This window comes from Orcinus orca, chromosome X, assembly GCF_937001465.1.
Source record: "Orcinus orca chromosome X, mOrcOrc1.1, whole genome shotgun sequence".
NCBI lineage: Eukaryota > Metazoa > Chordata > Mammalia > Artiodactyla > Delphinidae > Orcinus > Orcinus orca.
The window spans coordinates 73,507,321-73,533,637 of record NC_064580.1 but is presented as its reverse complement, the minus strand read 5'-3'; the positions used below and the strand labels follow the sequence as shown (position 1 = coordinate 73,533,637).

The window sequence follows — 26,317 nt, the reverse complement described above, 5'->3', positions numbered from 1 at the left end:
TGTTGGCAAAGCTGTGGAGAAATTGGAACCCCTGTACATTGTTGGTGGGAATGTAAATTAATGTTCAGCAGCTATTGTAAACAACATGGAGATTCCTCAAAATGGTTAAAAATAGAACTACCATATGATCTGGCAATCCCACATCTGGGTATATAGTCATCCCTTTGTTTCCATGGATGTGGAACCCATGGATAGGTGGATACAGAAGGCCAACAGTAATGGACTTGAGCATCCTTGGATTTTGGTATCTGTGGGGGTTCCTGGAGCCAATCCCCCAAAGATAGCAAGGGACAACTATCCAAAAGTATTGGAATCAAAATCTTGAAGAAATATCTGCATGCCCATGTTTATTGCTGCACTATTCACAATAGCCACGATATGGAAATAGCCAAGTGTCCATCGACAGATAAAGAAAATGTAATATATACATACAATGGGATGATATTCAGTCTTTAAAGAGAAGGAAATTCTGCCATTTACAACAACATGGATGAAACTGGAGGACACTATTCTAAGTGAAATAAGCTAGTCATGGGACAAATACCACATGATTCCACTTATGTGTGCTATCTAAAATAGTCAGAAGCAGAGAATGCAACGGTGGTTGCCAGGATGGAGGGTGAGGGAAATGGGAAGTTGTTATTCAGTGGATACATAGTTTCAGTTATGCCAAATGAAAAAATTCTAGAGACCTGTTGTAGAACATAATACCTATAGTTAACAATACAGCATTGTGCAGTTCAAAATTTGTTAACAGGGTTAATCTCATGTTGTGTTCTTATTACAGAACAAATAAACAATGGGACATAAGGAAACTCTGGGAGGTGTTGGATATGCTGATTACTTTGATTATGGTGATGGTTTCACTAGTTTTTGTATAAGGCCAAACTCATCAAATTGTAGACATTAAATATTGTACAGCTGTATGTACATCAGATATACCTCAGTAAGGCTGTTAAAAAATCCAACCTATCAAAATTTATAGAATTCAGCCAAAGCAGTACTTAGAAGTAAATTTATAGCATTAATTGCTTATATTTAGAAAAGAAGAAAGCTCAAAGATCAATAATCTAAGTTCCCACCTTAAGAAACTAGAAAAAAGAAGAGCAAATTAAGTCCAAATAAGCAGAATGAAGGGAATAGTAATGATAAGAGCAGGAGTAAATGTAAATGAAGACAGAAAAACAATAGACAAAAGTCAATGAAACCAAAAGCTAATTATTTCAGAAGATCAATAAAAGTGATAAGCCTCTTGTTAACTGACCAAGACAAAAGAAACAGATTGCCAATATCAAGAAGGAAAAATACAACACAATAGAACCTATAAATATTCAATGGATGATAAAGGAATAGTATATAAGAAACTTTACACCTTTAAATTCAGCAACATAGATAAAATGGGCCAATACTTTGAAAGACACAAACTGCCCAAACTCACTCAAGAAGAAACAGATTGTCTGAATAATATAGAAATGTAATGCATAGCTTAAAACTTTCCAACAAAGAAAATTCCATTCTCAGAGGGCTTCATTGGTGATTTCTAACAAAGATTTAATGAAAAAATAATAATTCTATGTAAACTCTTCCAGAGCATATAAGTAGAAGGAACACTTCCTAACTCATTGCCTGTACCAAACCAAATGCAATACAAGAAAAGAAAATCACAAACATCCCTCATGAATGCAGACTCAAAAATTTTCAACAATATATTTCCAAATGAAATAAATATATAAAATGAATAATACATCACCACCAACTGGGGTTTATTCAGGAACAAAATACTCATCCAACACTTGAAAATCAACCAGCATAATTTACCATATCAAAAGATTAAAGAACAAAATATGTGCAATTATCTCAATACAAGCAGGAAAAAGCATTTGACAAAATTCAATATCCATTCATTATAATGATGATAGTAACAGTAATAATAATAAAAACTCTCAGTTTAATAGAAATAAAAGGAAATTTCCTTAAACTTGTAAAGCATGTGAAAAACCTACAGCTGATGTAACACTCAATGGTGAAAGACTGAACACTTTTCTTCTAAAATTGAGAAAAAGGAACAAATGTCCAATCTCACAGCTCTGATTAAAACATTATACTATAGGTCTTAGCCAGTGCAATAAAGAAATAAAAGACCAGTACCTACAGAAATGTAGATCAATGGAACCTGATAGAAAGCCCAGAGATAAATCCATGCAAATACGGTCACCTTATTATTAATTTTTTGTGTGTGGTATGCAGGCCTCTCACTGTTGTGGCCTCTCCCATTGTGGAGCACAGGCTCCAGACGTGCAGGCTCAGTGGCCATGGCTCACGGGCCCAGCCACTCCGCAGCATGTGGGATCCTCCCGGACCAGGGCATGAACCCATGTCCCCTGCATCGACAGACAGACTCTCAACCACTGCACCACCAGGGAAGCCCTGGTCACCTTATTTTTGATAAAGGATGCAAGAATATACAACGGAGAAAAGACAGCCTCTTCAATAAGTGGTGCTGGGAAAACTGGACAGCTACATGTCAAAGAATGAAAGTAGAACACTCCCTAACACCATACACAGAAATAAACTCAAAATGGATTAAAGATGTAAATGTAAGGCCAGACACAGATCCTTTTTGACCCGCCTCCTAGAGAAATGGAAATAAAAACAAAAATAAACAAATGGGACCTAATGAAACTTAAAACCTTTTGCACAGCAAAGGAAAACATAAACAAGACAAAAAGATAACCCTCAGAATGGGAGAACATATTTGCAAATGAAGCAGCTGACAGAGGATTAATCTCCAAAATTTACAAGCAGCTCATTCAGCTCAATATCAAAAAGCAAACAACCCAATCCAAAAGTGGGCAGAAGACCTAAATAGACATTTCTCCAAAGAAGATGTACAGATTGCCAACAAGCACAGGAAAGGAGGCTCAACATCACCAATCATTAGAGAAATGTAACTCAAAACTACAATGAGGTATCACCTCACACCAGTCAGAATGGCCATCATCAAAAAATCTACAAACAATAAATTCTGGAGAGGGTGTGGAGAAAAGGGAACCCTCTTGCACTGTTGGTGTGAATGTAAATTGATACAGCCACTATGGAGAACAGTATGGAGGTTCCTTAAAAAACCAAAAATAGAACTACCATACAACCCAGCAATCCCATTACTGGGCATATACCCTGAGAAAACCATAATTCAAAAAGAGTCATGTACCACAATGTTCACTGCAGTTCTGTTTACAATAGCCAGCACATGGATGCAACCTAAGTGTCCATCAACAGATGAATGGATAAAGAAGATGTGGCACATATATACAATGGAATGTTACTCAGCCATAAAAAGAAACAAAATTGAGTTATTTATAGTGAGGTGGACGGACCTAGAGTCTGTCATACAGAGTGAAGTAAGTCAGAAAGAGAAAGACAAATACCGTATGCTAACCCATATATATGGAATCTAAAAAAAAAAGAAAGTGGTTCTGAAGAACCTAGGGGCAGGGCAGGAATAAAGACGCAGACGTAGAGAATGGACTTGAGGACATGCGGATGGGGAAGGGTAAGCCGGGACGAAGTGAGAGAGTGGCATGGACATATATACACTGTCAAATGTAAAATAGATTGCTAGTGGGAAGCAGCCATATAACAGAGGGAGATCAGCTCGGTGGTTTGTCACCACCTAGAGGGGTGGTATAGGGAGGGTGGGAGGGAGACGCAAGAGGGAGGGGATATGGGGATATATGTATATATATAGCTGATTCACTCTGTTATACAGCAGAAACTAACACATCATTGTAAAGCAATTACACTCCAATAAAGATGTTAAAAAAAGAAGAATGAAAAGGGAAATGTATTGGAAAAGAAGAAACAAGCCTTTCTCTGTGGATGACATATTTGTTTAGAAAATACCAATCAACAAAAAAGCTGCTTGAATCAGTAAATTAATTTAGCAAGGTGAATATACCAAATTAAATTGTATGTTGATATCCTAGCAGCGAACGATTGGAAATTTTTTAAATTTCCAGCTCTATTGAGGTATAATTCACAAATGAAAATTGTATATATTTAAGGTATACAATATGATGGTTTGATTTTATATATATATATATATATATATATATATATATATAATGAAATGATTAGTACAATCAAGGTAATGCATATATGATATCCATCACCTCACATAGTTCTATTTCTTTTTGGTGTAGTGAGGACACTTAAGATCTACTCTCTTAGCAAATTTCAAATATACACTACATTATTTTAAACTATAGTAACCATGATTTTAAAAATACCATTTACAATACCCCCCTTCCCCTTCAAACAAACAACACACACATAAGAAATACACAGGTATAAGTTTAACAGACTATGTACTGAATCTGTATACTGAAAACTATGAAACTCTGAGGAGAGAAATCAAACAAGATCTAAATAATTAGAGAGAAGTATATCATATTCATGATTTGGAAGACAGAGCAATTGTCCCTAAACTGATCTATAGATTCAATCCAATCCCAGCAGAATTTTTTGTTAGTACCAACAATCTGATTCTAAAATTCATATGAGAATGTAAAGGATGTAGAATAGCTAAATTGATTTTTTTTAATTACAGTATTAGAAGGCTCACACTTCCTGATTCAACAGTTATGATAAAACTACAGTAGTTAAGACAGTGTGGTTTTAATGAAAGAATTGACACATAGATCAATGGAACAGAAAAGAGTGTTCAGAAAAAGAGCCACACATATATGGTCAAGTGATTCTTAACAAAGATGAAAGAGCAATTCAATAAAAAGTTTTTTTCAATTAATGGTACTGGAACAATTGGATATCCATATGCAAAAACCCCCACAAAACTTCGACCTGTACTTCACACCTTACACAAAAATCAACTCCAAATGGATCCTAAACTTAAATGTGAAATGCAAAAATATGAAGCTACTAAAAGAAAACATAGGAAAAAGTTTCTGTGACCTTGTGCTAGACAAAGATTTCTAAGGTATGGCACTAAAAGCACAATCCATAAAACTAAACAGCAGTGATAAATAGGGTTTCATCAAAATTAAAAACTGCTCTGTGAAATACACTGTTAATAAAATAAAAACAAGGCACAAGCGAGGATAAAATATTTGAAAATCATATTTCTCATAAAGGACTTGTGTCCAGAATATGTAATGAACCCTAAAAGTTAAATAATAAGAAACAAACAATCCAATTTAAAAATTTGCAAAATATTTGGACACTTCTACAGAGAAGATGTATGAATGACAAATAAGAATAGCAAAAGATGCTCAATATTATCATCACTAGGGAAATACAAATTAAAACCACAATAATAATACACAATTACAGAACTATTAAAATGACTAATTTTTTAGAAATATGTGATTATAATTCTGGTAAGAAAGTGAAAGAACTGAAACTTTCATAGAATGTTGGTGCAAAAGCAAATTTGTACTTTTGGAAAGCGTTTATATTTGAATTATAAAGTTAAGTATACATTTACCATATGACCCAGCAGTCCAACTCCTAGGTATTTATTCAAGAGAAATGGAAACATATTTTCAGACAGAAACCTGCACACAAATGTTTTTAACAGTTTTATTCATAATAGCTAAGAACTTAAAACAGCCCACATGTCCTTCAATGGATGAATGGATAAACTGTGGTATATTCTTACAATGGAATGCTACTCTGCAAGAAAAGGGAGCAAATTACTGGTACAGACAACACAGATGAATCTCAAATACATTATGCTAAATGAAAGAAGCTAGTCTCAGAAAAAATACAAACTGTATTATTCTGTTTATATGGCATTCTATAAAAACAAAATAATAGGAACAGAATAGGGATTGTCAGGGGCTGGGTGGCTAGAGAGATTGATTATAAATAAGCAGCATTAAGGTTTTTTTCAGAATGATAGAACTGTTCTGTACCTTAATTGTGATGGTGGTTTCATGACTATATATGTTTGTTTTAACTCATAAAACCATGCATGAAAAATAGTGATTTTTACTGTATGTAAATTTAAAAGCGAATAATAATAATGGATTAAAAGGACAATGTTAATAGAGACATGTTGGCCAAGATAAAGTTATTCAAGGTATTATATTAACCTAAGCTCAACTCTTTGTAAACATACAAACAAAAAAGTTGATGGCTTACCCAAAATTCAAATATTTAGTGTTGGCAAGAATGTATTCTATTTGAATTGGTGATGATTTTATGGACTCATTCCATTTTTAAAACCAGGTTTTCCAAGAACGAGTCCTTAATGAGTGAAATTTTTTTGTACTTTTCAAATGATTTAGCCACTTAAAACATTATTAGGGCATTATTAGAGCTGGTTTTAAGTATGATATCAGATATATAAGGACAGTGTTACATAGGAATTTATCTGAAATATTCCAATGTAAAAATAGAGCCTTAGCTATATTTTAGCTATTTCATTCCTCAAAGCTGTATTTTTCAAGTATTTCCAAAGCAATACATCTAAAATATTTCACTCATTTCTCTGCTTGTTTGAATAGAACATACTGAGCATAGTTTAATCTTTTGCCAATGGCTCAGGGTCTTCATTAAAACACCAAATCCTAAAGCTGAGAGCAACCTAAGAAATTCCATATCTGAATATGATAGATAAACTGAAGGGCCTAGTTATCCTTTAAAATATAAATCTGTTACAACTATAACATGCTTTAAAACTTAAGAAAAATGAGAATTCCCTGGCAGTCCAGTGGTTAGGACCCCATGCTTCCACTGCAGGGGGCACAGGTTCCATCCCTGGTTGGGGAACTAAGATCCCACAAGCCGCGGGGTGTGGCTGAAAAAAAATGTAAGAAAAATGAGTTCACATATCTTAAATTACTTTTAACAATCCATACTGGTAAGTAAAACAAGTCATATAATCCAGAATTTTACAAACTAGGAAATGGATGCTCATAGAAATTAAGTGATTTACCAAATAGTCTCCAGTGGAGTTGAGAGTAGGACACAAGTTGTCTTATTCCTTGTGGGCTGGCATATGCTCAGTGGGTAGTACAATGCAAAGAGGATTAGACTAGGAAATCATGAGGTAAAGCTAAATGACTTGTTATTTCAATATTTAATCCCCTAGTTCAGTTAATTACCTTCCCTACCCCAATACAGTAGACCTCACTTTCTATGAATCCAATGGATTTTCATTTTATCTTCCACATAAATAACAACCCAACTTTTAAAATGAAAGTTTTTACATTTTTTTCCTGATTTTTGTGCAAGCGATTAAGAACTTTGGCTGTGCAGTCATTCAATAACTTGCCACTCCATAGACCAAGATAACTAATCTGCCATGCTTTTTAAGATTCATATCATACTGGAGCAACAGTTGTAGCCAGCCAATAGGAAACCATTCCTACATAAGGCAGCTATAGTGATACACTTGGGGATCAGCCATATCTTGTACTCTAGGCTTTTTTATGATAGTTACAGCCCTACAGAGAAGAATCAGAGCCATTACCCGTATTATGCATTAGTGAATTGAAATTTACCACACTCCTCAGATCTCATTCCAAAGTACTGGAATACCAATACCTTGCTTCTTAATCCACAACAGATGAGGTATTTCAGGTATTTGACCGTCATCTTCTGGCTCCTCTCCTGACTGTAGCTGAATCACTTAGGAAAAAGAACCCCAAATTGCTCTGAAAACTGGCAAACATGATAGTAATATTGCTTTGATGAATATCGTCCTCTGGCCCAAACATCCTTGAAAATTTGGTCTGGTTGCAGATAAGAGGTTTACATTTCCACATTGTTGTACTTGAATGAGATCCCCTTCATAAAGTGGAGTTATTTGTTTCTGAATGTTCCTGCCCTCTCTCACAGGCAATTTTCTCTCATCTGATCTCTTAACATTATATAGGAAAACGTTTGCATGGTCAAGAAAACAAGTCGTGTACAGATTTCACTGGATGGCTATGTGACTCTCTTTAATTTCTTTATGAAACTGCTTTATTGTTCAAAATATTCAAAAAATGGAAATTATTTTTTATTTCCATGTCAATGTACTTAGTTTTTTCCATACCCAGTATACTAGAATGATTTCTGTTTGGTTTGGCTTATATTGTTTTAGTTGCCACTGTTTTCCTAATTTTGAAGAGATTCATTCCTTGCAAAGGGTTTTCTTTCTGTCAGCTTTTAGGAATAACAATTTTAGTGTGACAGCTTTTAAGAGGAACCTGAAATTGCCTTTATCTAATTAGTGTTCTTCTTTATAAAATGCACTACTAGAATTCATCTCCTTTATGAAGAGTTTGACCTGCTTCTATTTGTGAGATTCACAGAGTTGTTCTCCCTTAATATTAAACATCTTGCCTATTGGCAAGAAGAGCAATGTGTTTTTAAAATTTCTCTTGTCTAATTATGATGTTGTCGATTAAAAGTACTTGGTATATTTTTAGTAAACTATACATGATTTTTAATTTTGGTTTATATACTACAGCTATTAAAAATAATTATTTTGGTTAGTATTGCCTAAAGCAAATACATTTTCAGTCACTAAAACTTCCTGTTTATTTTTAAGCTTTAAAGAGAGATTTTGACTTAATACATTAAATGAACCCCTTTAGCCCAGAAAAATAAAAGAATAAATGCACCCTTTTGTTTCAGAGCACAGCTTTTGGCTGTAAGACATATGCCAGATGCCTTGCTTGACAAAGAACAGTGAGTGTCCCTGTTGATAATTGACCACCTATGGCTACTACCATGCCACAATCTCTGGCTTTACTAGCCATAAATATTTATTTTGGTGAAAGAAGCTTTTTCTCTCCATGCACTGACACTAACCAGATAAGGGCTTTCTGCTTTTTTTTTTTTTTTTTTGGTCTTTAAAGTTGATACTTTTTCTGAACAAATTCAATAAGGGTTCACATTATGCATAATATTCATTATTATGAGAACCTCTCTCCCTTTAGCACACAAATTATTGCCCATTACTGGGATTATTTCACTTAAAGAAATCTTGCAGCTTGAAAGCATTGAAATTGTATCAAAAAACAAAAACGTGCAAATTCTACACAAACCCAATTTTTATTCAAATTTTCAGAATATCTTCTTTTATTTTTAGATGAATCTACGTTCTGTATTTACTGTAGAACAACAAAGGATTTTACAGCGTTATTATGAAAATGGAATGACAAATCAAAGTAAAAATTGCTTTCAGCTCATATTACAGTGTGCACAGGAGACTAAGCTGGACTTCAGTGTAGTCAGGGTAAGTATTGAGGTCTTAAACTCTTGAATTTATAGCTTTGTACTACAAGTCATAATTGCTTAATATGAAAAAAACTATCAGGGTGTGAAGTCACTAACTATAAACAGCTTCATTTTCCTGGTATAAAATTACTATTTTTTAATAAATACCTAATCATTTAGTATGTTTTTGTTTTCTATAAATACCTTGAAAGCACTAAAACTTTTGCATTTTAAATATATCTTTTAAAAATCCCAGTCCTTTGAACTAATAGGTACCTTTAGGATTAGTTGCTGATCTCATGCTTGGTTTACACCTAGAATTTATCTAGATATAATCCTCCAAACTGATATTAGTAAAACAAGCATTTACCAAGGGAGTTAGCATATTTTCTTGTTATGTTTAAATTTTTCCAGCAGGTATTTATGAATTTAGTATTTTTGTCTTTTTAGGAAAACCTATCCTTTTTATGAATATCTCTTCCTCCTTTTAAGTAAAATGTATGCATTTTAATGGGTTAGCAAGTAAGGGACAAGAAATCCCTAGGGAGGAAAATTTCCTTTATCACAACCATTGTTATTCAGCTGTAAAAATCAGAGCTGCTACACATTTGGGAAAGGCAGTGAGAAGGTGATAGAGAGGAGGCAAGAGATAAACCTAACAGAGCTAGTCACAGATTTCATAGTGAGTGCATAGGTCCTTTCATGATTGTCTGAACGGGCTACAAATCTCCCTGGAGCGAAACCTTAGGGATTCAAAGATTAGCAGTTTTCCCATCCTTGTCATTCATTAGGCTAATTTGGTAAGAGAAGGACTTCTATTTAAGTTTATTTTTCTGTTGGAGGAACTTTTAAAGACCCCAAAGATAAAAATCTCTTGATAAGAAGAATTCTTTGGAAAATCTATTATTTAAAGACTGAAGGATATATTCACCTTCAAATAGGGAATTATGCCACCAGTTCTAGGAGGGAAATATCCAGGATATCTGTTTCTTGTTTGCTGAGATCAACCATCATACTCAGATTTTTGTAAGAACTAGAAATATCTCCTGTTGATAGCTCTAAATTCCCTATTTGCAATACCTTTAGTAAAACCTCGAGAAGAAATGTAATTGACTTAGAAAAATTATTTTAAAATGTGTAATATTTCAAGTTGATGAGTTTTCCATTTTATAAGTACAAACTCATTTTTTTTCTGCAATAACTTCTTTCTTTTCTTCTGTCTTATTTTACCATTACTTTAAGATGAAAAGTCTTCTTAGGCAGCTGCTTTGTGGACTGTGACCTTTCATATTTACAATTTGCTATTGCAATCTTCCCCCTAATAATTTACTTGATTGTACTTGAATATTGAGAGTGTTGAAATACAAAGGTTTATATCTTGCTCCAAATGGTGTGAAATCTGTAACAAGTAATGGAAATGAAAGAAATAAACTTTCTAGAACGTAAGCTTACAAGTAAAATGTTATGTAAGTTATAAGGAATGGTGTGAAACAGATTCATTTTCTCTGTTCTAGGAGAGTGTTTATTCTGCAGAAATTCAGTCTTTCTAATCTAAATTTTAACACAATTTTGGCAGCTTTTCCAGCCAGAGGAGAAGGGAGTTGTTTATAGACCCATTATTCCACAACCTCCCCTGCCCCTGATATTCTGCTAGGTCTATATGTTCTACTTGAAAGGGACCTTCCTTTATTATTTTTAATATAGTATTTGAGCCTAGTATTTTGCTAGGTCTACATGTTCTACTTCAAAGAGATCTTCCTTTATTATTTTAATACAGTATTTATTGTGTTTTTCCTCAAAAGAACTAAAATCTCACTGTACTAAGAACTTGATCCCAATGTAAAAAGAACTTAAAAGGTTAAAACATCCATGATATATATATATATAGTGGGGTAAAGGAACAGGAAAACAAAGAAGGAGGTATAGGAAAAGGAAAAGTTTGGAGACATTGACTTTCTAAAAAAGGACTGAAAAAGAATTTAATGGACACCAAGGATTGGTGACCCAAATTTATTGCCTTTCTTTTTTTCTATGTAGTATCACTTTATTAGTTCCAAACCCCAAATGCTCATCATATCAATTTGATTGACCCATTTTTTCTCTCTCACCAATGAAACATTTGGAATGAGAAATTTACATCCTATAGGCAATGGTAAATTTTGGATCCTGTAACTGAATGACTTTTAGTAAAATTTAATTCAGTTACTGATAACCCTTAGGTAATGCATTTTCTTTATTTTCAACATTTTACTAAAATATATTTCTTAACTATATACTTTCCTACTTTACTTCAATAGAGACTATTGAAAATAACTGAACCTTTACTTTTTGACTCAGGGTTTTACTATGGAAATCAATTATTGTACTGTGCTATAAAATAATAATGCTTACAACATGGTAAGTTATATGGAGTGACTTTCTCCTTTACTAAAGAACCCCAGACCATTTAATGATTTCTCACAACAATTCTCTTTTATTTTTCCTTTCTTCTCCTTTTTAGTGAGTAATATTTAATGAATATTCTTAGTTTTGGTGCTATCAAGGTGTTTTCAACAGCAATCACTATTACCAAAGCCCCATCCTGTTTTGTTAAAAAAAAAAAAAGATACCAGGTTTGGTAAAATTATGTGTAAAATAAGATAAGGTATGTTTTAAGATCAAGTGTTGTCTTTTCAGTAAAGTACATGGGTCTTGTGACATCTATATTGGCTGCATTCTGCACAAGTGAAGTTGTTAGATAGCTGAGTTTCATATTCATGTGATATTCATTTTACTATTGCATTTTACTTTTTTATGGGTACACGATATAGATATCTAGTAAACTATATAAGTAACTATATATATGAACTATAAAACTATAAAAGTAAGCCATAAATTTGCAGTGCACTAAGATCACTTAAAATTCCTATGTTAAGGTAGGTATTGTGATGAGAACATGGTAGGTTGTTTGCTTTCTTAGAAATCTTGTCCAGAGTTGCCCTCCAGATGTAGTAGATCTTGAGTTTAAATCTTACCAATTCACTATGCTTTCCCATTGAAAGTTTTAAAATATTGAAATTACAAACAAATACATCATGCTTCCTATGCATATTTTTATTTGAAAAGCCATAACACAGTGACTTATTTTGAATATCTGTAATATTCACTTTTTTGAACCATAAATTGAAATTATATATATCCCCAAACATTTCCCTTTTTTTTAAACATCTTTATTGGAGTATAATTGCTTTACATTGTTGTGTTAGTTTCTGCTGTATAATGAAGTGAATCAGCTACACATATACATATATCCAGCTAGTGGGAAGCAGCCACATATTTCTTTTTAAATATTTCTCTCGAGTGTATACTTTAGAACCTTTTAGTTTTTCTCCCCTGCCTCCTTCTCTTGTGACATTTATATTCATTTGTCCCTCTGCTTATAATTCTCACTTCTGCTGTTTAGTAAAGCTAAATAAGAGTGAGTTTTAAATTCCCACAGCCTCATGTGAAGCAAAATGGAGCATCTCAGTTTCTGGGACATTTTATTAGATAAGTACTAATTATAAAAGTAAAATGTCCAACAGAAGTGGCCAACTCCATTTCAGGGGTTTCTCACCATAGTGGAAGGAGAATGTTCTTTGAGGTCAAGTTAAATTAATTTTGATTCCTTGCTCTGCCAGTAGCTGACAGGATATCTTTCCACAAGCTAGTTAATATTTCTGAATCTCAGTTTCTTCATTTATACAATTAGAAAATAATACCTAGCAAAGGAGCTAATATATATGAAAACACATAATGGGGATTCAATACATGTTAGCTTTTATTTATAGTATTACAACATTTAATGTTGTATATAATATAAATATACATTGAAAATTGGATAATTTATGTGGTTTTCAAAAGCACATCACACAAAATTAACCAAATACACTCTGCACCGTGTTTGTGCAAGGCTAGTTCATTTAATGTTTTCACTTATTTATTTTTTGAAATTCTTAATAGATTAATGTGTTTTGGTAGTTTATAATATGGTATGCATTTTGAAATAATTATAAAGTTTACTAATAATTTTATGGAACATAATATTTCTTATTGCATATTTTAAGAATCATGATTCAGTGTAATAATACTAAGATTATTATAATAAATTACTTATATAAAAGTACATAGTTTGTAATCAAATTCTAAATGCCAACCACTGGTATTATTTTTATTAATTTTTGGTTTATAAAAGTAATACATATTCGCTGTATAAGATTTGGTAAATCGAGAAAAACATAAAGAAGAAAATAACTACCACAAATTAATGACAAACTGGGAAAAATATTTGCAACTTGTGACAAAGTGCTGCTACCTCCAGTAGGAAATTGCTCTTATAAATCAATTAAAAATGACAAATACCCTAATATAAAAATTAGTAGAGGTAATCAGTAAGCAACTCTATCAAAGTGATATAGTAACCAGAGAACCTCAAATCAAAACAGCAATTATATACCTTTTCTTAACTCCTGGGCTAGTAGAGACTACAAAAAGATAATGCAAAGTGTTGTTGAGGGTGTGGGGAAACCAGAACTCTTATACATTGGAGGGTAGTTTGAAAATATCAAAAAGCCTAGCAATTTTCCTTCTAAAGATGGCATTCTAATGGACCAATAGTACAAAGATGCATGCACAGTGAAGTGTATTGCTATATGGTTTAAAATAGTGAATATTTCTAAAAGTAATCTAAATATCTAGCAATGTTAAATTAACCAAGTTATGATATATTCATAGAAGTTGTTAAATCTGAAGATGCCTAGTGTATATTTCTTTAACAATACTATGAGCATTTTCCAATGTCATTAAACATCCTACCTCTAGTATGTTTCCAATTTTTCACTATTATACATAAATATGATGAACATCTTTGCATATAAACTTTGTATACATCTAGGATTACTTTTAGGATAAATTCCCAGAAATGAATTTACTAGGTCAAGGGATATAAACATTTTAGGGTTCTTGCTACACATTAATTGGAAGGGTTTTGAGGAAAAGAAGAATAATACAATTCTCCTATCAAAGTTCCTAGATATTTATTACGTGCTGGTCCCTGATTATCTCTGACCTTATACTTTAGTTACTTTTTCTTTTATTTTTTTCTTTTAAATTTGTATAGGCCTTGATTTTATGACAAATGAGAATATAATTTATCACATAGGAATTGTTTTTTCTTGTTTTTTGGTTAAGAACTTTTCCATAATATCATTTTTTTTATCCTTCCAGACGTGGGTTGGCAATAAGAGAAGAAAAATGAGTAGTAAGAATTCTGAATCAGGAGCAGCAACAACAGGAACTGTTTCTGGTACTCCTTTGGCAGCTCCAGACGTTACAGTCAGAAATGTGGTTAATATTGCTCCAACCTCAAGACAACAGTCTTCTTGGATATCACCCAATAATGATGTCATTGTAACTGGTATATACAGTCCAGCCAGTTCATCAAGTAGGCAAGGGACAACCAAACATACAAATACACAAATTACAGAAGCACATAAAATCCCTAGTCAGAAAACAGCCAGTAAAAATGATACTGAGTTTCAGTTGCACATTCCTGTTCAAAGACAAGTAGCACACTGTAAAAATGCCTCTCTGCTCTTAGGTGAAAAAACAATTATTTTGTCCAGACAGACAAGTGTGCTAAATGCTGGAAACTCTGTATACAATCACACAAAGAAACACTATGGAAGCTCTTCAATGCAAGCCTCTGAGTTGACGGTACCACAAAAGCCATCTGTGTGCCACCAACCTTGCAAAATTGAACCAGTCGGAATTCAAAGATCATATAAGCCTGAACACACGGGTCTAGCATCACATAACTTATGCGGGCAAAAGCCACCTATTAGAGACCCTTACTGCAGAACACAAAACTTGGAAATCCGTGAAGTATTTTCATTGGCAGTTAGTGATTACCCCCAGAGAATTCTGGGAGGAAATGCCCCACAGAAGCCTCCTAGTTCAACAGAAGGAACTTGTTTGTCCATTGCAATGGAGACTGGAGATGCTGATGATGAGTATGCCAGAGAGGAAGAGTTGGCATTGATGGGAGCACAGATACCAAGCTACTCAAGATTTTATGAAAGTGGCAGTTCCCTTCGAGCTGAGAACCAAAGTACAGTTTTGCCCAGACCAGGAAGAAATATGCCAAATTCACCAATGGTGAATATTAGAGACTTGTCAGACAATGTACTGTATCAAAACAGAGAATACCATTTGACACCACGGACCTCATTACATACAGCATCTACTACAATGTACAGTAATACAAATCCATCACGGAGTAATTTTTCTTCACATTTTGCATCATCAAACCAATTGAGGTTATCACAAAACCAAAACAATTACCAGGTAATGTGTATGTTTATTTTATAAAGGTTTTATAAAAGTTTGTTTGGTCTAAAAAATTGTGTTGGTAATCAATTAGACTTGAGATCTGGGTCACAACTCATATTTTGAAGTACTTTGATTTGTTTGCTTCTAAATAGTGGTTTGGGGTCAACTCTTTAAAGAATCTTGTGCTTTCTTTGTCACGTTTAAAAATGGTGCATCCTTTTTTTTTTCATGGAATATAATAATTTTTATAACATGGTAACTATCTCCTGACATTTCAAATAGTTTTGTTCAGGAAATAATAGCCTTATGGGAAGCATGGCATTTCCTATCACTAAAATAGGACTGAATTGGCTAGACTCATCCTCTTGAACATAGATTATTCCTGTTATGACTTTTACTTGCAGTTTAGGAAGATGTCACTAGATGAGTGGTGCTTTCCCTGAGTACATAGTCAGGCAAGTCAATCATTTCTCTAGGCGACAATGGTTGAGAAATCAGAGCCTGCAGTAACTCAGCCAGCTGTTTTTTTTCTAAAAGTAAATGCTCTATTAAAACATTAAGTGCAACGTTAATCAAATTGTCTTTTTTAAAATGTTTAGAGGGAAGAGACACATTCAAAGTACGAATTAAAGCAATTTTCGACCTGTGCAAAAAATAAGCATTATTTTTTTACTGTTTCACATATTTAGTTGTTTAGATATGCTTCAGATAATCTCAACAGTGAGGTATAAACCTACCTCAGAATATCTCTTAAGGCCATAGATCTTCTTTCTGAAAAAATCTGCTTTAGAGAATTTGAATAGCGAAGCAGGAATGTTTGCCATTTTTTCTTGCTGCTAGCTAGACCCTTTAATTTGTTCAACCACAGTATTTTTTATCTGTATTTAAAATGCTTCCAGGCTATTATCAACCAGTATAAGGAACCAACTTCTCTTGACTCCTTTTATCTTATAGCTCCCTGCTACAAAATGAAAAGCAATAATAGAGTATAGGAAGTATCCCTCTGGCACCTATCTCTAACAGAATAGTACTCCATCGTCATCATTAGTAGACATTTCTTATTAAGGATCTTTTCATTTTTCTGTGTTTGCTCTTTCCTAAAGCATGCTTAAAGTAACATTGAACTATACCTTTAAGATCCTTCCCAATGCCCCTTTTCATTCACCTCTTTTGTACTTTTTACCCCTTCAGCAGTGTTGTTCCTAATAATTGTAATAATAATAACATTTATGATTTGTTGAGGGCCTTGCATGTACTAGGCACCATCAGTAAATTTATATACCTGATCTCATTTAATCTTCATGGCAATCTGGTCATATAAGCATGTTATCCATGTTTTAATATCTTGTCTAGAATCATACAACCAATACAAGACAGAACCAGGATTCCAACTCAGAAATATATCATGTGGGGTTTTTTTTCTGCTTTACCATGCAGCCTAACAATTTCAACTTTATTAGAATATTTGGAGGCTTGAGAGCGCAAAGTTTAAGTTTTAATTTTTCGTAAATCGATTGCTCCCTAAAGGATAATTTAGCCTAAAAAAAAGACCTTTTTACAGTCTTTATCTTTTTTCCTGGCAGAACTTTTAAAGAAATAAAATTTATTTTATATAAAAGATCATTTTAAATGGAATAAAACTTAGCAATATTTTTGGAAAAGTAATCTCTTTAAAGAAAGACAATCTGACATAATTTAGAGCATGGGCTTAAAGCCAGACAGACCTGGATTCAAATCTAGGCTCTGCTACTTTCTACTCATGTGACCTCAGGCAAGTGTCATAACATCTCTGGGTAACAGTTTCCTAATTTGTATAATGCACTTAATAATATATACTTCACAGGAATGCTATAAATAAAATAATACAATCTGTGCAAGCTTCCGTATACATTCCCTGGCACATAAATTTTCTTGTACTTATGACATCATAGTTGGAAAGTTAATGAAACTCTGCTAGTCCAGGTCGTCTTTATATTCCATTTCAAGTAAAATATTGCACAGCCCACAGTTATCACAGTGTGATTGAGGAAGAAATAGCTGTAGTGCTGGCTGAAAGAAGATTGGTGATCAGCTTTCAACCTCACCATAATCTATGTATTAAAAGCCCATATATTTCTATTTATATTATAACAGAACTCCTCCAACTTGATCTGAGACAGTATGGTAGAGAGTCTTTGCATAGAACTCTTGGGGCATCACTTTGCCCCACCTTTCTTTTTTGTTTGTTTTTATTTATATATTTTTACATTGAAGTATAGTAGACACAATATGATATTAGTTTCATGCCCCACCTTTATTTTAATTAGTAGAGATTTTAGGGAACCAAGGTAGCCTGGGGAAGTGTAGCCCATGAAGACTAATGTTTTAGTCCATTTGGGTTTCTATTACAAAAATATCCTAGACTGGGTGACTTGAAACCCAACAAACATTTATTTCTCACAGTTCTAGAGTCTGGGAAGCCCAAGATCAAGGTGCTGGCCGATTTAGTACCTGGTGAGTGCCTGCTTCCTAATTCATAGATCGCTATCTTCTCACTGAGTCTTTATGTGTCAGAAGTAGTAAGGGAGCCCTCTGGGGTCTCTTTTGTAAGGACACTAATCCCATTCATGAGGGCTCCATTCTCACAACCTAATCACCTCCCAAAACCTCTACCTCCAATTGCCATTACTTTGGGGATTAGGTTTCAACATATGAATTCAGCTGCGACCCAAACTTTCAGTCCATGGTAGTTATCCTCCAAGATTCTGATGACACTCTATTACCAAGCTATATTATTAGTAGATCTGGACTTAGAAAAATAAAACCTATGACCATCTTGTCAACTTTCTAGCTATGAAACTATAAGCAATCAAGCAATTCTCTTTAGTTTCTGACCCTGGGACTATAATATAACAGAGATATCTGCCTCTTCTCTCTGTTGTACCAGGTATCTTCAAGCCGAGGTCCTATTCCTAGAGTATAGCCTAGTTGCAAGCTATATAGGTGACTGAGTACAAACTGAGGAAATCCATGAGGATGCTAAAGAGTTGAAATCAGCACTGTTTTGGAGTCACTTTGGAATACCATATTAAGAGTTGTAGTGATGGTAAGGAAACTGTCAGGAGGTAACTATACCAGGATACTATAGCCCAGTTCTATTTCAAAATCTCTATGGGTTGACCTCACTCCTTTGGAGCTAGATTGCAACTGTATTGGTCTCCAAAGTGCCTTTCACTTTTCATATTATGTCTATGTCAGCCCATCTTGAGTGCTGTGTTGATTACAGATTAATAATTGATGATAATCTATGTGAAGATATTGGGGTGTTTTGGAAAACAAGTGCTATACATTCAGGATTTTGTTGTAATTATTATTGTTACTTAAAAATTAACTGTATTCCCAACTCTTGTGAACTTCTTAAGAACTTAGAAGTTAATAGACATAGAGCACTTTGAGCTTTCTTTAAAAGCTACTAAAAAAGTACAATGTATCCCCCACCAGTGGGAGTAATTTGGTATTACCCTCCAAATTTATTCAGTATTTGTGTGCTTAAGTTCACTTTTTAAATAAACATGGAAATTTAATAGTTGTAAAAACTTTAAACATCATGACATTCTAAACCAATAAAAATGGTATTTTGACCTGAGGAAAGTGAGGGCCAGTAAGATCGACTTTGCTAAAATAACTCTCAGGCAAATAGTGAACTTTAAAAAAGCAATAGTAATCTGTGTTGAATAGGTGTAGTTATCATGGATCATTTTTAAATGACTTTATTAAGATATAATTCACATAGTACAGCAGTCACACATCAGAAGTGTACAATTAAATAGTTTTTAATATATTCACAGCTCTGTTCAAGCAGTACCACAATCGAATTTTAGAACATTTTGTTACTTCAAAAATAAACTACATACTGATTAGCACAACAAATCCCCTATCCCAGTACTAGACAACCGTTAATCTTTCTCTATGGATTTACCTATTCTGAATATTATTATAAGTGGAATAATACAATATAATGTTTTTTATGACTGGCTTCTTTCAGTTAGCATAATGTTTTCAAGGTCCATGCTATAGTATGTATCAGCACTTCATTCTTTTACATTGCTCTATGATATTCCATTGTGTCTATATAGCATAAATTGTTTATCCATTCATTAGTTGATGGACATTTGAGTTGTTTACATATTGTCTATTATGAATAGTGCTGCTATGGACATTCATATACAAATTTCTGTGTGGAAATATGTTTTCATATCTCTTGGGTATATGTCTATGAGTGCATTTCTAGTTCATATTGTGATTCTATGCTTAAAGTTTTGAGGAAATGCCAAAAGTTTTTCCAAAGTGGTTGTATCACTTTACAATCCAACCATCAATGTAAAAGAATTCTAATTTCTCCACATGCTGACCAACACTTGTCATGTCAGTCATTTGATTATAGCCAGTATCATGGGTGTGAAATATTTCAGGGAGATCTTGATTTGCATTTCCCTAACAGCTAACAATGTTAACTCCCTTTTCATGTGCTTATTGGCCATTCAAATATCTTATTTGGAGAAATGTCTATTCAGAGAATTTGGCCATTTTGTAAATTGTTCTTTGAGTTGTGTTTAGATCTTCATATTCTCTATACTGGTCCTTATCAGATATATGACTTGCAAATATTTTCTCTCACTCCATATGCTTCCTTTTCACTTTCTTGAGGGTATTGTTTAAACACAAATTTTAATTTTGATGAAGTCCAATTTATTTATTTTTTTCTGTCATTACTTGTGCTTTTGGTGTTGTATCTAAGAACCTATTATCTAAGCCAAAATAACAAAGACTGACTTATATGTTTTCTTCTAAGAATTTTATACTTGTATCTCTTATATGTAGGCGTTTCAGCTGTTTTGATCTTGTTTTTGTGTATGATATGAGGTAGGAGTTCACCTTGATTATTTTGCATATAAATATCCAGCTGTCCCATCATCATTTGTTTAAAAGATTATACTTACCCCATTGAATGGTCTTGTCATCCTTCTCTAAATCAATTAATCATATGGAAGAGTTTATTTCTGGACTCTCAGTTCTATTGAATTGATATATATGTTTCTTCTTATGCTGATACAACACTGTTTGTATTACTGTACCTTTGTAGTAAGTTTTGAAATTGTGAAGTGTGAGTCCTCCAAATGTCTACTATTTTATCTAAATTATTTTAACTATTCTAGGTCCCTTAAATTTGCATATGAATTTTAAGATCAGCTTATCAACTTCTGCAAAAACAACAGATGGAATTTTGATACAGATCATATTCAATCTGTAGATCAATTTGGGGAGTATTGCCATATTAATAATACTGTGTCTTCTGATCCATGAACATGGTATGCCTTTCCACTTATTAGGTCTTCTTTAATTTCTTTTAACAATGTGTTAAAAAGAAATGTGTCTTGCACTTATTTTGCTAAATTTATATATAAGTATATAACTTTTAACATTATTTTAAATGGAATTTCTTTCTTAATTTAATTGTTGGATTGTTCATTGATTTTTGTACATTCATCTTGTATCCTGAAAAAGTACTGAACTAATCTATTAGTTATATTAGACACTAGTGGATTTCTTAGGGTTGTATTTATGTAAAATCATGCCATCTATAAGCACAAATAGTTTTACTTGTGTAAAAACTTACTACATTTTCTTTTTCTTGACTAATTGCTAGAACCTCCAATCCAATGCTAAGTAGAAGTGGTAAGACATCTTTCTCTTCTTCTTAATCTTAAATGGAAAAAAATTCAGCATCTCACAATTAAATATGGTGTTACCTGTGGTGTTTTTGTAGATGGTCTTTATCAGGATGATAAAGAATAAAAGACCCCTTTTATTCCTGGTTTAGAGTGCTTTCATCATGAAAATGTGCTGGATTTTTGTCAAATGCTATTTCTGTATCTAAAGAGGTATATTCATGTGCATTTTTCCATTTATTTTTATATTAATATGGAGCATTACATTTTTTTCTTTTCATTTTCTTTTTTTGATATTTATTTTGCATATCTTTTTCAGTTTTACTAAGTACAGTACTGTATAAATTTAAAGTGTTCAGCATAATGATTTCATTTACATATATTGTGAAATTATTACTAAGTAATAAGTCTAGTTAACATCCATTATCTAATGCATAGATTTTAAAAAGAAAAAGAAAAAAAATATTTCTTTCCTTGTGATGAGAACTCTTGGGAACTACTTTCTCAACAACTTTCAAATATACCATACAGCAGCAGTGTTAACTATAGTCATGACACTGTACATTATATCCCTAGTACTTATTTATCTTGTAAGTGGAACTTTGTACCTTTTGATCATCTTCGTCCAATTCCCACTCCCCCACTTCCTGCCTCTGGGAACTGCAAATCAGATCTCCTTTTCTATGAGGCTGATTTTTTTTGTCTGTTCATTTGTTTTAGATCTCACATATGAGATCATACAACTAATTGTCTTTCTTTGTCTGACTTATTTCATGTAGCATAATGCCCTTGAGGTCCATTCATGTTACTGCCAATGGCAGGATTTCATTCTTTTTTATGGCTGAATAATATTCAATTCTATATATATTTCACAACTTCTTTATCCATTAATCTGTTGATGAGCACTTAGGTTGTTTCCATGTCTTGGCTATTGTAAATAATGCTGCTATGAATATGAGCGTGCAAATATCTTTTCAAGTTAGAGTTTTCATTTCCATTAGATATATTCCCAGAAGTGAAGTTGCTTGATTATATGGTAGTTTTATTTTTAAATTATTGAGGATCCTTAATACTGTTTTGTGTAGTGCCAATACCAATTTACAATCCCACCAACAGTGTGCACATCTTTGACAGCATTTTTAATCTCTTGTCTTTTTGATGATAGGCATTATAACAAGCATGAGGTGATACCTCATTGTGAGATTAATTTCCATTTACCTTATGATTAGTGATGCTGAGCACATTCCATATACCTGCTGGCTATTCATTTATCTTCTTTGGAAAATATCTATTGATATTTTAATTGGATTATTAAATTGGATTATTTGTTTTTTGCTATTGAGTTGTATGAATTTTTTAATATATTTTGGATATTAACCTCTAACCAGATACATGGCTTGCAAATATTTTTTCTAATTCCATAGATTGTCCTTACATTTTATCAATCATTTCTTTTGCTGTGCAGAAGCTTTTTAGTTTGATGTAGCTCCACTTGTCTATTTTTGATTTTGTTGCTTGTGCTTTAGGTGTCATATACAAAAAAATCATTGTGAAGATCCATGTCAAGGAGATTGTTTTTCTGTTTTCTTCTAGGGGTCTTATGGTTTCTAGTCTTATATTTAAGTCCTTAATCCATTCTCACTTAATTTTGGGGAGTAATGTAAGATAGTGGTCTAGTTTCATTCTTTTGCATGTGAATATCCAGTTTTCCCAGCACCATTTATTGAAGAGATTGTCTTTTCTCCACTGAGTGATCTTGTCTTCATAGTTAAATATTAGTTGAACATATATGGATTGGTTCATTTCTGAGCTTTTGATTCTGCTCCATTGGTCTATGCATCTGTTTTTATGCCAGTACCATGCTGTTTTGATTACTATCGCTTTTTTCCTTCCAGTTTTATTGAGATACAATTGACATACAGCACCATATAAGTTTTAATGTGTACAGCTTAATGTTTTGACTTACATACATCATGAAATGATTACCATCATATCATATAGCCACAGATTTAAAAAAAGAACAAAGTGTTTTTCCTTGTGATGAGAACTCAGGATTTATTCTCTTAACAACTTTCATATATAGCATACAGCAGTATTAATTATATTAATCATGTTGTACATCATATCCCTAGTTCTTATTTATCTTATAACTGGAAGTTGGCACCTTTTGGACCACCTTCATCCAATTCTCCTTCTCCCCTTCCCTGACTCTGGTAACCACAAATCTGATCTCTTTCTATGAGCTTGTTTATTTGTTGGTTGAAGCATAATTGACCTACAACACTATGTGAGTTCCAGGTATAAAACATAGTGAGTTGATATTTCCATACATTACAAAATGATCACCATGATAAGTCTAGTTACCATGTCACCATACAAAGATATTACATGATTATTGATTATATTCCCTAAGCTGAACATTTCTTCCCCCTGACTCATTTATTTTTCAACTGGAAGTTTGTACCTCTTAACTCTCACCTATTTCACTCATTCCCCACCCCCCCAGCAACCACCTATTTGTTCTCTATCTCTATGGCTCTGTTTCTGTTTTGTTATGTTTGTTCATTTGATTTGTTTTTTAGATTCCACATATAAGTGAAATCATGTGATATTTGTCTTTCTCTGTCTGACTTATTTCACTTAGCATAATGTCCTCTAGGTCCATCCATGTCACAGATGGCAAGATTTCATTCTTTATTATGGCTGAGTAATATTACAGTGTGTGTGTGTGTGTGTGTGTGTGTGTGTATCAGATTTCTCTTTATTCAATCATCTATTGATGGGCACTTAGGTAGCTTCCATATCTTGGCTATTGCGGATAATGCTGCAATGAACATAGGGGTGCATATATATTTTTGAAATAATGTTTTTGTTTTACTCAGCAAAATACCCAGAAGTGGAATTGCTAGATCATATGGTAGTTCTATTTTTAATTTTTTGAGGATCCTCCATCTTGTTTTCCATAGTGATTACTGTAGCTTTTTAATATAGATTGAAATCAGGGACTGTGATACCTCCTGCCTTGCTCTTTCTCTGAATTGTTTTGGCTATTTGGAGTCTTTTGTGGTTCCACATGAATTTTGGGATTATTTTCTACTTCTATAAAAAATGCTATTGGAATCTTGATAGGGATTGCATTGAATCTATAGATGGTTTTGAGTAGTACTGACATTTTAACAATATTAATTTTTCCAATCCATGAACACAGGATACTGTTTTGCTTATCTGTGTCTTCTATTTCTTTCATTAATGTCCTGTAGTTTTCAGAGTAGACATCTTTCACCTCCTTGGTTTAATACATTCCTAAGTATTTTATTGTTTTTTTTAATTAATTAATTAATTAATTAATTTATGGCTTTGTTGGTTCTTCATTTCTGTGCAAGGGCTTTCTCTAGTTGTGGCAAGCAGGGGCCACTCTTCATTGCAGTGTGTGGGCCTCTCACTATCGCAGCCTCTCTTGTTGTGGAGCACAGGCTCCATATGCACAGGCTCAGTAATTGTGGCTCAAGGGCCCAGTTGCTCCATGGCATGTGGAATCTTCCCAGACCAGGGCTCGAACCTGTGCCCCCTGCATTGGCAGGCAGATTCTCAACTGCTGCACCACCAAGGAAGCCCTATTTTATTGTTTCAATGCTATTGTAAATGGGATTATTTTCTTTTTCAGATAATTCAATTGTTAGTGTATAGAAATGTTACTGATTTTTATATGTTAATGTTGTCTCAGTCTACTTTATTGAATTCATGAATTAACTCCAACAGTTTTTTGGTGGGCTCTAGGGTTTTCTATACATAAAATTTTGTCATGTGAAAATAGAGCCAATTTTATTTCTTCCTTTCCTCTTCCTTTCCACTTGTGATGTCTTTTATCTTTTTTTTCTTGCCCTATTACTCTGGCTAGGACTTCCAGTACTAGCTTGAATAAGAGTGATGAGAGTCAACATCATTGTCTTATTCCTGATCTGAAAAGTAAGGCTTTCAACCTTTCACCATTGAGTATAATGTTAGCTGTGGGCTTTTCATATATGGTCTCTTTATGTTTAAGTGTGTTCGTTCTATATCTAATTTGCTAAAAGTTTTTACCATGAGGATTCTGATGTCACCCATATGGCAAAATAGTTTGTTCCTGACTTCACTTCCCCTCACAACAAAAACAACTAACAAGAAATGAAAACTAACAACACCTAGCAACTCAAGAATAAGACACTACTGAGAGAATCCTTGAACATGGAGATAAGGATGAATCATCCTGCTGCACCACAGAGACCAAGACAGACTGCATTAGAAGGGTAAGAGAAGGAGCTACATATAGACTGCATTGTCTCTCACCCAGGCCAGCAAAGCACCATGTGGACAGGTCTCAGCTGAGCCTTTGGTTCCTCTAGTGGGAAGAGAGAAAATAGGGGGACAACCAGCCCACCCCCAGCATTCTTCAGCACTTTGAAGGAGCAACTACTCTGCAACATGGACGTTCTCAGGGGAATCTGTGTGGCTTGACCACTGGGAATCTGAATGTGATGGGGGGAGAAGCTTGCAAAAACCAACATACAGATCTTGGAAGACTGCATTCATACTTGCAAATATGATAGTATATTTGCTATATAGTAATCCCAACCAGCAGCTTTGCTCATATGAAGGACCAAATAGTAATCCCACCCAGCAGCTCTGCTCATCTGTGGAACCAAGTTGGGGCTACATTCTGACCATGGAACATGGCGGGGTAAAGATCTGCCTGATTTGGATTCTCAAAGAGGAGTTTTGCTGACACACCTGCTGTGGAGAGTGCCTTCTGGCCCCGTCTGCCCAGAAGGGCTGGTGACAACTCTTGGAAGCTGTGAGGCTCAGTAACACTTGAGGTAAGAGGTGGGCAGATAGAGCCAATAGTTGGCAGAACAACATCAGTGGTCCTGTTCAGTAAGGGAACTTGGGGTATGGGTTGGCTTTGGTTAAGACAACAAACAAAGAGGCTTTCTGACCTTGGAGATGATTCTTTTGCTTAGCCTAGGCAGGGAAAATAATTCACAGCCCCATCC

General features: G+C 33.8%; 1 protein-coding gene across 1 annotated transcript in view; it reads left to right on the top strand.

Annotated features, from left to right (window-relative positions):
• Positions 1-26,317, top strand: part of HDX (highly divergent homeobox) — a 177,094-nt gene that overhangs the window by 15,369 nt on the left and 135,408 nt on the right. Inside the window, exons 2-3 of the mRNA XM_033404037.2 lie at positions 9,104-9,250; positions 14,476-15,594. Coding sequence (XP_033259928.1) covers positions 9,104-9,250; positions 14,476-15,594 — 1,266 coding nt within the window. The remainder of the gene's footprint in view (positions 1-9,103; positions 9,251-14,475; positions 15,595-26,317) is intronic.